A 13,637-nucleotide genomic window follows, 5' to 3' on the forward strand; every position below is an offset into this window, starting at 1 on the left:
GATATAACATTGCTACAAATTATAGCTTTTTCCCTCGAGAGTTCAGAAAAGAAGAAAATTAATACCTGGCATTAGTTCATTTTTCATTTCATCTATTCAAATTTTAATAACCTTATTTTTAAAGAAATACTGAGTTAGACTTCCAAATCGCAGGAAATAACTTTTGAAAAATGCAATGTTTTACTGATTTAGAAATACAGAATTCGAAATGGGAGAAAACTTAAAGGGAATTTGATTTTCTTCCTCCCTTGATGTTTTTTGTTTGAACTATTTTTATCCCAGAAGAGGATTTATATTCTACTGTAGTGCACTCCTGCTTGGTCATTTCTGAGTTTATAAAAATATATAGGATGGAAAATTAAATCAGCTGAAATCCATTTTGTATCAACATCGCCTGTCCCCAGGAGCTCTACAATCAAATAAAAATACAGGGTGAGTTTAAAAGCAAGCTAAGTGCAGCATATTGAGCTGGAGGCTGACAAACCCAGGTTTCAATGAAATTTGAATCTGACTACACCAAACCCCTCAAAGAAGAAACAAATAATTTTGAACGAAAAAATCAACACTGTTAAACTGTCCTGGGACAGTTCAACGTTGTGTGGTTTTAAATATAAAATTAGAATTGCTCTGGCCCATGAATACATCTCCACTTGGACACCAAGTGAGCTGAGGGGGAGAATCCTCAGTGCTGGAACCTGCTGTGGCAGGTGTACGGCAAGCACTCACCTTACTGTGCACATGGATCCTGCTCTGATTTGGCTGCAGCTGCTGCTTGTGTAAAACCTTCCCACAGCAGAAATTCATCTGACACAGGAGAACTTTTCTCCCTGTGTCATCTCATATTTTCTTCATAGTGCCAGATGTTCTTTTCTGTCTCTTTCACTGGTTGTGAGAATTGAGGTTTAACATAAGCCAGTGCTAGCAGGTGACTCTTCTGTTTGAGGGAATTCTTCATGAAAATGTCAGGCTGGCATGAGGCCACAGCCTTGTGTAAGTGCTGCTCACAGAGCAGGGAAACAGACTCTGTTTGTAGGCACTGTTGGCCTTTTCCTGAAATCTGCTTCATACTAAGTGTGAGAAATACCCATGACGGAACATGTAAGGGCATGATCATGCTCACAATTCTGGTCGTACCTGAGTCCTAATGGGATGTAGTCATGAGTGCAGAATGAGTTGGGAGATGTTATTGAAAGGTCATTATCAATTGTCTTCAGGAGTAGCAACAACTGGGAAAGATTCTTGCATCCTGGAAGAGAGCAAGTGTCTCTCCCATCTTCAAGCAGGACTTACAGGTTTATTGAGCCTCACCCAATGTGATGGAACAGCTAATCTTTTAAACCATCTCCAGGCATTTGAAGGTCTAGAAAGTTGCATTGGAGGCAAGTCATATGTGAGGTATCACAGTGGTTGATCCTGAATCAATATAATTTAATATTTGCATTAATGAAATGGTCCCTGGGACAGAGTTCACCTTCAGTAATTACCCACTTGATACAAAAGTGAGAGGAACAGCCTTTACACCAGATGGTTGTGTTGTCATTCATAGAGACCCTGACAGCATGGAGAATTATACTGAGGGGATCTCGTGAAGTTCAACAAGTGGAAATGCCAAGTCTTGTGTCCTGGGAGGAGGAACCCCAGCTAACAATACACACTCAAAACCAATTGGCCAGAAAGCAACTCTGAAGAGAAGAGCCTTGGGGTACTGGTAGACAAACAGCTGACAGGAACACACTCTTAAAATCCAGTTATTACAATTACCAGGGAGATGCCTCTGCCTGAATTAAGGTGTAAACAAGACCATATGCTGAAGTCAACAGTATGGATTTTATTTAACAGTAAAATGTGCGGTAGAGAGATAGAAAGAAATAGAAGAGGATTGAGGGGAGAAGGGGGAGGGGAGAAAGACAGTGAGAGAGAGAAAGAGATCAGATGCAATGATAGTCACCACCCATGGATCCAGCCCAGAATATCCCATTGATCCTCTTCACCCTGGGCTTCTCAGTAGTGGGGGCTCCAAGGTTGCTCAAAACTTCTCACCATTTATACACTTCAGGAAAAAAAAAGGAATCAATGCCCATTCGCTACACAGTTCACTCATTCAGTTGGTTAAATGACTCCCTCACTTCCAATGCTAATTATTCCCATTTTGTTCTTTTTCTTCCTCTGAGTCAGTGGCCTCCTGTCTTCAGCCAGCAGGCTATGGTTCTCCCCCCACCAGCCCCAGCCACAGCCAGCTACCAGCACAGCTGCTGAGCTGGCCTTCCCACAGCAGTGGGAAGGAAGTGAAACTTCCTTCTCCCCAGCTTCACTTTCATTTCCTTAGACCTGAGATGATTGGACATTAGTACCACTTTTATCATATCTCAAGTTCCTGTCAGGTAGAACTCACAGTTCATATTTCAGGAATCCAGAGGGCATATTTGGGATGGGATGGGCTTTGGTGTCATGGATGAGCAGTTGCTTCTTTGCATGCTTTGCTACAGTGGCAAAGTCCTTCAGTGATCTCAAGAGCATTTGACCAAATTGTGATCTTTAAGTCTCTTACCCAGACCCTCATGGCAAAGAAGGCTGACAGCACCCTGGGGTGCATTAGGCAGAACATTGCCATCAGGGTGAGGGAGGTGGTCCTTCCTCTCTGCTCAGCCTTGGTCCACCTGGAGGGCTGAGTCCAGTTTTGGGCTCCGGGGTATGAGAAAGGCAAGGATTTCACTGGAAAAGGTCCAGTGGAGGACCACAATACGTCACAGGACTGAAGCACTTTCCTGTGAGGAGAGGCTGAGACAACTGGGACAGCTCAGCCTCGAGACTCAAGGCAGTATTTTATCAGTGTGTATAAATTTCTGATGAGAGGGAATGAAGAGAAAGCTGGAGCATTCTTAGTACTGTCCACTGACAAGGGACAACAGGCATAAATTAAAACCCATCAAGTTCCACCTGAATATGAGAAGAGAGAGTTGTGGCTGTTCAAACACTGGCACAAGTTGCCCAGAGAAGTGATGGAGTCTTGATCACTGGAGATATTTAAAACCTGACTGGATATGGTCCTGGGCAACTGGCTCTGCTCTGAGCAGAGGGGCTGAGCTAGATGATCTCAAGAGCTGCCTTCCAGCTTCAATCAGTCTGTGATGACAGTTTAGAGTTTTGTGAGAACGAAAACATTTTTTAGTGCATGCCTTTGCAATGATTTTCATTAGATATACAAAATTATTTAGAAAACATTATGCACTTAAAAACTAATAACAGTAAGAAATTTGTGTTCTTGCCTTCGGTTTTTGTACATGTCCAAGCTTGCATGGTCTTAAAAAGTTTATTAAGAAGTGCAAAACATTTAATTCCTAAATATAGTTGCTATAATATTTAGTCCTGTATAAAGACAAGATATGAACTGCCTAAATAGTAAATACCATTGCTGGAAAACCAGAGATGATTTTCAAATTTTTTTTCCTTCCTTTATAAAAAGCTAAGAAAAATGCTTTAAATTCCTCATGTTTAGGCTTGTAAAAATGAACATTTGTGGAAGAGGATACTATCTACTGAGGTCTTGCATTTACTGTCTCTGGGGGAAACTAACTTCAGGATCAATTTTAATTTCCAATGTTGTGCTCTAAGCATAAACATAGTGTTCAAATCAAAGGCTGGTGTTGCTATAATTGCCAGTCCATAAAATTTGAGAAATAAAAATCTAGAGATGATGCCAAATTGCCTTTAACATCTTATACAGGCATCATGCCAGTTCCATCCATAACCAAATAGATAGAGACTCATTTCCAGGAGCTGGCACTGAACATTTAAATCATTGATGCATTGGTGAAATGAACTTTAAAGTCTCTTTTAACTCCTGTTTGCAACAAGAGAAGGGTACTGCAGTATATGCACTGTGAGATTCATGGTCCCTCTGCCCATGAGTATGGGAAATTCTAATGAGTCTTCATTTTTACTAGTGTGTTCAGGGTGACTCAGGAAAATATAGCTGGGAAAAATATCACACAATAATGCTGGACTAATTGTCCATATGTGTGTCACATAGATTTTTTAAAACCTGTTTACAAGTCCAAGTGCTGTTAAGGAACACAAAGGACAGAATAATACCCAAAATAGGTCTGCCCCTAGTTATTTTCCACACCAAAAATGTTGCAGGTAAGTAGGAGCCAATAGGAATACTGACTATTTTAAATCATAATTGTAAAGCTTAATACCTTGTTTTAAGTTTCTTATTGAACAATTGCATACCAGTTGCAAATAAATAAATATTAGATATTGTCTGTTTATTAAATACAATTTGTAAGACAAATATAGCTAAACTCAATCTCAGTACTACTGAGGTGTGCATAAGGATATATGACTTTGTATGTGCATGCTGATATTTTCCTTCGTCAGTGTGGCAAAGGCTAAGCAGCAATGATTTCATAGTCAATAAAGCTGCTTAAATGCTACTTGTTCTGACAAGGCACTCTTGTGGACTACATCTAAACATACATGGTAGGTGTGTGGATCAAGTAGGAATAAGGACAGCAAATGTAAAAAAGCATTTTTAATGATCCATTGGCAGTCTTCAATAGCAGACAATAAAGAAAAAACAATCTTCATTTTAGTCTTTCTCTGTGCACAAGGAATACTTGATGTTCTGGGAATATATTTCCTTTTCAGGGTGTATTTTCCAAATGGCTTAATGAGATTTAGTCACCCTATTCCATTAACATCAGTGAGCTGGAAGTTACAGGCACTTGATTGAATTTTGATTGGAATCCTGAATTCTGGGTTTGGCTTGTCAGCCAACAGTTGAGCATGTGGTTGAGGGAGAAGGGGTTAAGAAATAGAAAATGTGCACTGTAGAGTCAGTGTTCCTTTCTGAACTTTATAATGAATTCAGCAACAAAAACTCTATGAAGCTAGAAAAACATTTAATATTGATTGTATATATTATAAATATGCACAATATATTTTATATATGTTTGTTTATATACAAGTATATATAAATGTATTATATACATATATATAAGTATGTACAATTAGGATAAAATACATACTGCTCATTTTGAAATAAGCTTCACTCTTTCACTCTTCTACTTGAATGATTAGTGAATATTCTTTGAGTTTTTATGTAACCAATTTATGAATCCTAAAAGAAAAAGCAAACCTTTTCATGGCATTGAAAAAAACCCCTCCCCGTTTTGTGAATCTTTAAATAAAAAGAAGTAGATTTTTTTCTCTCTCTTCTGAACATTGGGCAGCCTTCCAAAGCAAAATCAGTCTGTGTTCGGCTTCCTTAAATAAAAGATAGGATAAAGCCAGCCACATGGCATGTGAAATGTGGAAAATAAAATCTGAAAAAACCCTAAGCATCAAATTTTCATAAATGGAGGTGCTATTCTCTGGAAAGAGGTGAGGACTACCTGGTGGTTTTTACTACTTTGGAATTGGATACCGAAAGCACAAACAAATTTAATGAAAAATATGCAAAAAACGACTTGCAAATAATTTTGGGAGGCTTATCCTGCATCTTCTAAAATACCTTAGAAACAGATCTGTAATTACCAGCACCAGCCTGAAATCCTTTTGGAATTGCAGTTCCAACACTAAATAGAAAATACATAAGAAAATACAAGAGGATAACCAGTAGGGAAAAGATTTGGCTTGGTGCTGAGCACTACAAGTTCAAAACATTGCTATCATAATAGGGATCATTATGAACTAAAGGTCAGCTACTCTGCAGGGACAAAAATAACCCAAAAAATCCACTACAGCAGTGTTCAGTTTTCAGAAAGAAAGCTGCACACAAATGAGGAAGCCTGCTGAAAAGGAACCAAAAGGACAAAGTGTGTGAAGGCAGCAGAGAGGCGCTGCACCCTGAGAACCAGTCCATACCATCCAAATGGATTCAGAACCACCTGGAAAGATGGGGTAGCTAAAGAAAATAATAAAGAAACCTATTTGAAGCAAAAATACAAAGAAAAAATTGTCTTGATTAAGATCATTATATCATCAGAACCAGAAGGCTGTTTGGTCAAGTGTTCTAATGGAAGTGTAAAATAAAAAAGCTGTATCTATTAACAGCATTTTCTTATTTAAAATCAGGAGGTTTTAATGAGGAGTGAGGAGGGACACACATGGTGAAAATTTTCAAATAGTGCATGTAGTTGGGACCTACAGACAAGAAAATCTAGGAAAGTATATTCTGCAGAAGAGAAAACAGGTTTGTAAACGTAGGTGTGCCTTACATCTCCAACTGTGCCTTTAAGGAGACAGGACTATGATGTTTAAGGGGCTATAGGTCATTTGCCATTCCCCAGGGGTTTTAAGGATGTCTGCCAGGAAAGAAACAAAGTTCCACTGAGAGAACATGAAAGGTCTTCTAGTGGATAAATAGCCAATTATTGGGAAACAAGAAGCACAGATCAGTTTTCCTAATGAGGAAGATTATGTGCTCCAGAAGGTCTACTCTGTCCAGAATGTACATAAATAATCTGGAAAATAAAATTATTAATACAGAGGCACATCTTGATGATACAAACCTATTCAAAGTATTTAAGGTAATGATAGACTGCAAGCAGCTATGGAAAGCCTTCACAGTACTGGTGCCAGCAAAGTGATGGCAGATAAAATCAAATGCTGATAAATCTCAAAAAACGTAGAAAAAGTTATCCCAACTTTCTGTGTACAGTAATGATTTCTTTAGGCCTTTTAAATATTCCTTTAACACCCATTAAAGAGGTCTTGGAATCCTAACAGAAGTCTCTGAAAACATCACATCAATACTCAAGACTGTTCAGAAACCCAAATGAAATGTGAAGAATTACTCAAAACTACAAAAAAAAAAAAAAAAAAAAAAAAAATCATGATGCCGCCGTGTAAGTCCCTGTTGTATCTACAACATGTATAGGGATCCCCAATCTAAAAATTATTTTAACAGACTAGGTAAAAGGTATCCAAGGACAGAATGAGTGGTATTGGAGTGGAGTTTGTCTTATTTTTTTTATCTTTTTTTTCAGATAACTGTCTGTATGTGAGTTACTTGCCGAGGCTCCCTATATAGTCAATTAAAATCTGCTCACTTCTGTTGTTGCAAATCAGAATGTGATTCTTGTCATCCTATAGTTAAACCTTACATTATGTTCAACTCAAGAAGATGGGTTTGATTAGCTGTAGATATAAAGGAACCATGTAAATATAAAGGCAAATCAGATGTACATACCTTATAGATACCCACATTTAATCAAATATATCTCCATCTTTGCATCTTAAGCAAAAGAAAGGAAAAAACATGATGTAGGTCTTGTACATCCTGACACAGCACAAGTCCACTAGAATGGTTGATCTATTTCTCTTATGAGCTAAGATTTAGGACACAAGTGGGTCTCCAGAAACAGGTTTAAGAAACCCCAAACTCTATCCTAAATGTTAAATTTATCATAGGATATTTTTGATCATAAAACCCTATGTTAGTCCAAAAATCAAGTATGAAATTCTTTGGAAAAGATTCCATCAATATATGTATGACATAAAAATAGAGTTTCTGGCTCCATAATCTCTGAGACTCAAGTTGCTGAGCTGGAAGAGTGCAAGGAACAGGGAAGCTGATGCTTTCCCTTGCTTTCTTCCTTAAAGAATTGTGGTGGGTAATATCAGACAAGGGACTGGGCCAGATGAGCTCATCATCTGACTGATTTTGGCTACTGTGTGCTCTCCAGAGTTTTAGTATTTGTCTGGTTAGGATGCCTGTGGTATGTGTATTCTAGAGTCCTTGCTCATTTTCCAAGGCATTTTGCAATATTTTCTAACAAGTCTGTATGGATCATTTAAAATCCAATCTACCACCTACAGTATCACAAAGCATTGAAATTCTGTCTTGCATAAGGACAGTTATAATGAAGATAATTTGGGTCTGGTTGTCCTATCACTGTTCATACTGTGAACTCATTTGCACTCTGAGCAATTTAATGGGTACATCTCCTTGTGATAGTAATACACTACTACTCACCATGTATTTTGGTTTTTAAATTACCAACAATATAATTCTTTAATTTTGTTCAATATAAACCTGTTATATGTTTAGTGCTCTTTATGCAGAAGGGAAAAAAATAGAAAAAATCAACCAGTCTTGTATTATACAAAATTATTATTAGAAATATAAATATTTCTGTAACACATTTCCAGTAAAAATTCTAAATTTCTGCTTCTACAGATGCTTAGCTCTAGAATCATGTAGGCTGACTGATGGACTGGATGTCTGTGATAAACTATTGCTTAAAGAAGGCTTACAGTTGCTGACTCCTTAATACTTCAAAGTCACATTCCAAATCTTTCTGTGGTTATTTTTCTCTTTTCTGTCTACAGTTTTCTAATTGTAAGCTTATTGGCATTAATTAGATAGCTGTTCATTGACTAGCATTCCTTTTTTTGTTCTTGCTGTTTATCATGTTTGGATTTTCCCAGCTAATAATAACACCAGCAAAAATTCAGGCCTAGAAATAACAGAATACAGAATATTGAATTTAAAGGCAAAATATGTGATGTTTTGTGCATTGGAATATTATTATCACATTGCAGAAATCATTATCCTTGCAGCACAAAAAAAAATAGTTAGGACGTCAATTGAAGAGAAGGCAGAAGCTTTACTTCCATGTCTATTTAATTTCTTTTGTGGGAGTTGTTTCTGTGCCATAGACTTTTTGGTCTGTAACATAATTTACAGTCAAAAAACATGCTGACTAATTATGAAATATTTTCTATTTAATTTTAATTTAGGTATAATGGCTAATATTATTCACCTAATAATTAATGTCAGTGTTCAAGTGGGACGAGTACTTTCAAATCCAAAATGCAGACGCAAATAATTGGTCTGAAATCAGCCAGGTACTTTAATATATGTTTAAAAACAAGTGCCTGATAAGGCCTGTGTGCTCTGCCTAAGCAGTGATGTTTTTCAATCAGAAAAACACCTGACTCTAATCCCATACAAATAATAGAAAATTAACCTGATTTAGTACAGGAACTGCATTAAAGTGCATTGTAGTGTGGGAACTGATCTTTCTATCTATTGATTGGCATTTATTCTGTCAGTGTTTTTGTATTTTATATATATTATATATTATATATTATATATTATATATTATATATTATATATCTTTTTTATATAGTGTGTCTATTTAATTTTTATTATATATTACCTTCATGATATATTTTCTGTTATAAGATATCTAAATACATACACATGTCTATCTATATTTTATGCAAAGTGGTCATTGGTGACACTAGATTAGAGGTGTTCTCTCATCTTGCAGACAAAGCAACACAGAAGGAACAGAGCTGATCATTCCAAACGTAAGGCACAGAGTCATGACCAGGCACTCTGGGCCATGATAGCAGATCACAGAAAAAAAAAGCAGTAAAATAACCATTTGTAAGTGAAGTGCTCAGATAGAGGTGTACATATTTCTTCAGCCTTTGAGGCCTTTACTTTACAACAACAAATGTCTACTTTTACAGCATGTTGTTTGTTCTCTGAACTCACTTGCTAACTAAAAAGTTCAGGGTAAGCACATATATAACTCTCTAGGGTAAAACCAAACGTGAGCTGTCTTCCTTTTCTTTGTATTTCAGACCTTGCTCAGCACTAGGCCATAAATCTGTTCTCACCAGTAATGTCAGTTCTACTCCAGTGGTATAAAACTGGTGAAATGGGGAAGTCAACTGTTATGTCATGAACTTGATGCATGCATCTTCTCTCGCATCGTGGCATTTGCATATTTCTCTGCCCTTCCTTTACAAAACACACATCCCTTCTGATGGTGTATTTTAGAGATTGATCATTAGAGTCATTCACTGTATAAGTACCACTTAAGGCAGTCTAACTCCTTATGTTGCAGGGTAATTTAACATAATTGATGGAAATCAAGTCTGGTTTTAAAAGATGTTTGCGGAATAATTTTTCAATGATGTTTACCTTTAGTGCTCTTCATGGCATTCTAATGCCTATGAATGTCTTCATATTATTTACTCTTAAGGTTCACTCACTGGATGGGCTTTTTTTTTACCTTATTTTGCATCATGTGCTGATGAAAAGATTACTAGGCAATAATTTCACGTTATTTGATGAACTAAAATGAGATGCAGACCACGTGGTTTATATTAAAAATGCTGAGAGAAAGGAGCTATAGAGCAGACTAATCTAGCAAGTAAATTATTCTGCCTTTGTGTGCAGACATCATATGGCAATAAAACATGAGCCTGAGAATGAGAGAATTTGTCCCTTAGAAATGACTCATTGTTACATTTTGACATATTTTATCCCATTAAAAATTCATAAATGTCTCCTTAGAAAATATAGATATGGAGTAGTCAAAGATCTACACAGAGATTCCTCTCTTGGATAAAGTCATGGTGCCCTGAATTTATCTGAATGTACCCTGATACATCATGGAGACATCCTCATCAAGTTCTTGAGTTTGAAAAGAAGAAGTTTGTAACTGGCAGATTCTGGTTTTCATATACATTACTGAAATTATTAGCTAAACTGCTTTTATGCATAGTTTTAAAGGTTATCTTAAAATAAACATTCTTTTGTTTTTTCTTGTAAATATGAGTATTGTGAGCCAGTTTGGGATGCATAGCAATTTTTTAAATCTTTTTTTCTCTCATTTTTTAATGGATTTCCCATTATTAACCTTTTTATTTGTAACATATACAATACCCATGGTAAAACCATGGCCTTGGGTCTCTAAAAGTTTCATCATTTTTCCATTTATCATATTCATGAACAGCTGTCTTCCTCTGTTTTCCTGTGTTAAACTACTCATCACTCCCGTCCATCCTGACTGAACATGTTAAACACAAGGAAAGGATGAAGCAGGAGACAAGTGTGTCACAGACATCTTTTTATGAAAATCTTTTCTTGGGATTTTTTCCCTTCTGAGAAGCTGAGGCCTCAGAAACAAACTGTAAACAATGGTTATCTGCTGCTGTGGAATGCATCAGGTGGATTTTTGATTGGGCCATCTTGAATGTTTACAATTAATGGCCAACCACAGACCAGATAGCTTGGACTCTCTGTCCGAGCCACAGATCTTTGTTATTCATTCTTTTCTATTCTTAGCTTAGCTAGCCTTCTGAGGGAACCTTTTTCTTCTATTTCTTTTTAGTATAGTTATAATGTAATATATATATCTCATAAAATAATGAATCAAGCCTTCTGAACATGGAGTCAACATTCTCGTCTCTTCCCTCATGCAAGAACCCTTGTGAACACTGTCACACAAGTGTGCTCTGCAGTGCACATCCCAGCGGGTGTGCTGGTTAGAAATTTGGCTAAACTGGGCAGAAGTGGCTGTGAAGGTTCCAAATTCACAGCACCTTCTGAAATACCAGGCCTTACACTTGAGACCAAAAGTCCATATGAAGTTAAAGAAATAGATAGGTAACTGAATCATGGAATCATGGCCGTATGCACTTTCCTTTCAGCTTGGCATGTAATATCTTTACATTACTAATCAAGTGGTAGCAGAGCCCATAGTTTTTGAAGTCAGTGCTCTTATTAATTTGTATTTATATTTTATTTACACAGGTTTATCGGGCAGAACTCGTTCCCCTTAAGGAAAAGGTGCACCACGTCAACGAGCTCGCTCACCGCTTCACTCCCCCTGATCTTCAACTCTCCCAGTACAACCTCAGCTGTGTGGAAGACCTAAACACAAGGTGGAAGGTGCTGCAGGTATATTTCACATTACTTTTTTCTTTGTGCTGCATTTAAGTAAATATTTCTATTTCTCTGTGCTTTGTTCCGTGTGGGATAGCACCAAAGGCGTACTGAGGAATGAAAGATGAGAAAGCCCAAGAAAATGTTTTATTGTTACTATTCAAAAATGCATTAGACAGAGGCCCAACCTGATATTGTTAATGGTTTAAAAATATAAAGGGCAAGCCACATGTTTTGCACACATTTCAAAGATAATACATTATCTTCCTCAGAACTCGGGAAACATTGTGAACAATTCACTTTCACTGTAAATTATTGCTTTGATTTATCAAATCCAGATATTTGGAAAATAAATTTTTCATCTCATCTGAAGATACTTGGAGACAGTATGTCAGGGTGAGATGTTATTGCTGATAGAACAGATAGTTAATTGAAATATTATGTCTTACTGTCTTTTTTCATATTTACTTAAATGTCACTTGGAAGATACAGAGAGTAAGGTGAAAGCACTCCAGTAAATTTTTAAACACATCCTGAGGGGAAAAGACATAAGTAACTTTGAAAGGTTATGATATACTAAAGGCCAAGTTGTGACCCTTGGAAAGAGTAAAGACACGTCTGTTCCTATAATATAATTTTTCTACTTAAAAGAGAGCAGAATTTGAAATGTTTTGAGAGGCAGAGCTCATGTTTTTAGAAGAGAAAAAACTAGCATAGACTGAAATAGAATAGATCAATTGGAGTGAATATACAATTATTTGGACCAACTGTTCCACATGCAAGATCTGCAGGACACTTACACCAATGGCACTTTTTTTAGACTATTATGTATTTTTCCATCTTAGGGCTAGACATTTTTATGTTTGACCAGCACTCCATTTAGATGTTATACCCTTTATAGAAAACTGAAATTTTGGCCATGTAATAGAAAAAGCAAAAATGAAAATTGTTTTTGTTTCATGCAAAAATTGAGTTTTGTTTCATTTTCCTTCTAAGGTATGTTCCTGTTGTTTTTTTCTGGTTTTACGGTTGTTTAGTATGTTTCTTTTTCATTCTATGGTTTTGAGGTTTTTTAAAATTTATTTATTAATTGCCTTTGTTATGCTAATGTCACCTAAAATATCGACTTTAATATTTTCATCATTTTTTCTATACATTTCAGTCTATTTTTCTGTGTCTTTCTTTTACACTGATTATGTTTCTCTCAGGCTTTTCTTAATTCTTATTTTCAAAAAGCAACTCTTTGCGTCACTGCTCTTCTCTGTCTTTCCCCATCTTCCCTCCCTTATTTCTCTTTGGGTTTTTTTTTTTCTGTACTCCACTTCTTTATTTTCTTAGCTTACTTCTCTTCTTGTCCCTCTTCAAAGGTATGATCTCTCTCTCCAGCCTTGCCATATTCCTAATGGGGAAAATATTTCTTACCCATGTAACCCATTTCTTAGAAAATATCAATTAAGGAAAATCATAAAACAGAGAGCTCTGTGCTATTGATTGCCAGAAAAATACCCAACCCTGAAGTGCATAAAGACATAAAATTTATCACATCTGAAACATTTTGTAGAGGAGGTAATCATGTCTCTCTTGTTTCTTTATTAACACTGGGAACTTACATAAGATTAGAGGAGGAAATGTATCATCTTAAGCCAAATCTTACAAAGATTTAATATTATATTCAGTTTATAATCATAAGAATAAGGCCAACTGTAGTCAGCCATTTGCAGTATTGCACAGTGCTTCTACAGTGAGAGTAGTGCTGTTAGTGAATAGAACCAAATATTCCTCCAGAATCTTCCCAGAATTCCATTTGTATTTTTGCAGTAAGGCATGTTTGCCATTAATTTGCCTGGTTTGTATTCAATTTTAGTGAATATACTCCAGAGTATTAGTGGTACAAAAATGTATAGAAAGCACTCAGCCATTTACAGGCTTAACCAGTCCTGGT

The 13,637-nt window shown here is 36.4% G+C and overlaps 1 protein-coding gene across 6 annotated transcripts in view; it reads left to right on the forward strand.

Annotated features, from left to right (window-relative positions):
* Positions 1 to 13,637, forward strand: part of DMD (dystrophin) — a 1,043,683-nt gene that overhangs the window by 871,405 nt on the left and 158,641 nt on the right. For all 6 annotated transcript variants that reach the window (XM_054291254.1, XM_054291257.1, XM_054291256.1 and 3 more), the window contains one exon: positions 11,564 to 11,710. In XM_054291254.1, the coding sequence (XP_054147229.1) occupies positions 11,564 to 11,710 (147 nt within the window). The remainder of the gene's footprint in view (positions 1 to 11,563; positions 11,711 to 13,637) is intronic.

Source organism: Melozone crissalis, unplaced genomic scaffold, assembly GCF_028551555.1.
Source record: "Melozone crissalis strain CALT ecotype California unplaced genomic scaffold, PUWL_Pcris_2 ptg000090l_1, whole genome shotgun sequence".
In the NCBI taxonomy this organism is placed as follows: domain Eukaryota; kingdom Metazoa; phylum Chordata; class Aves; order Passeriformes; family Passerellidae; genus Melozone; species Melozone crissalis.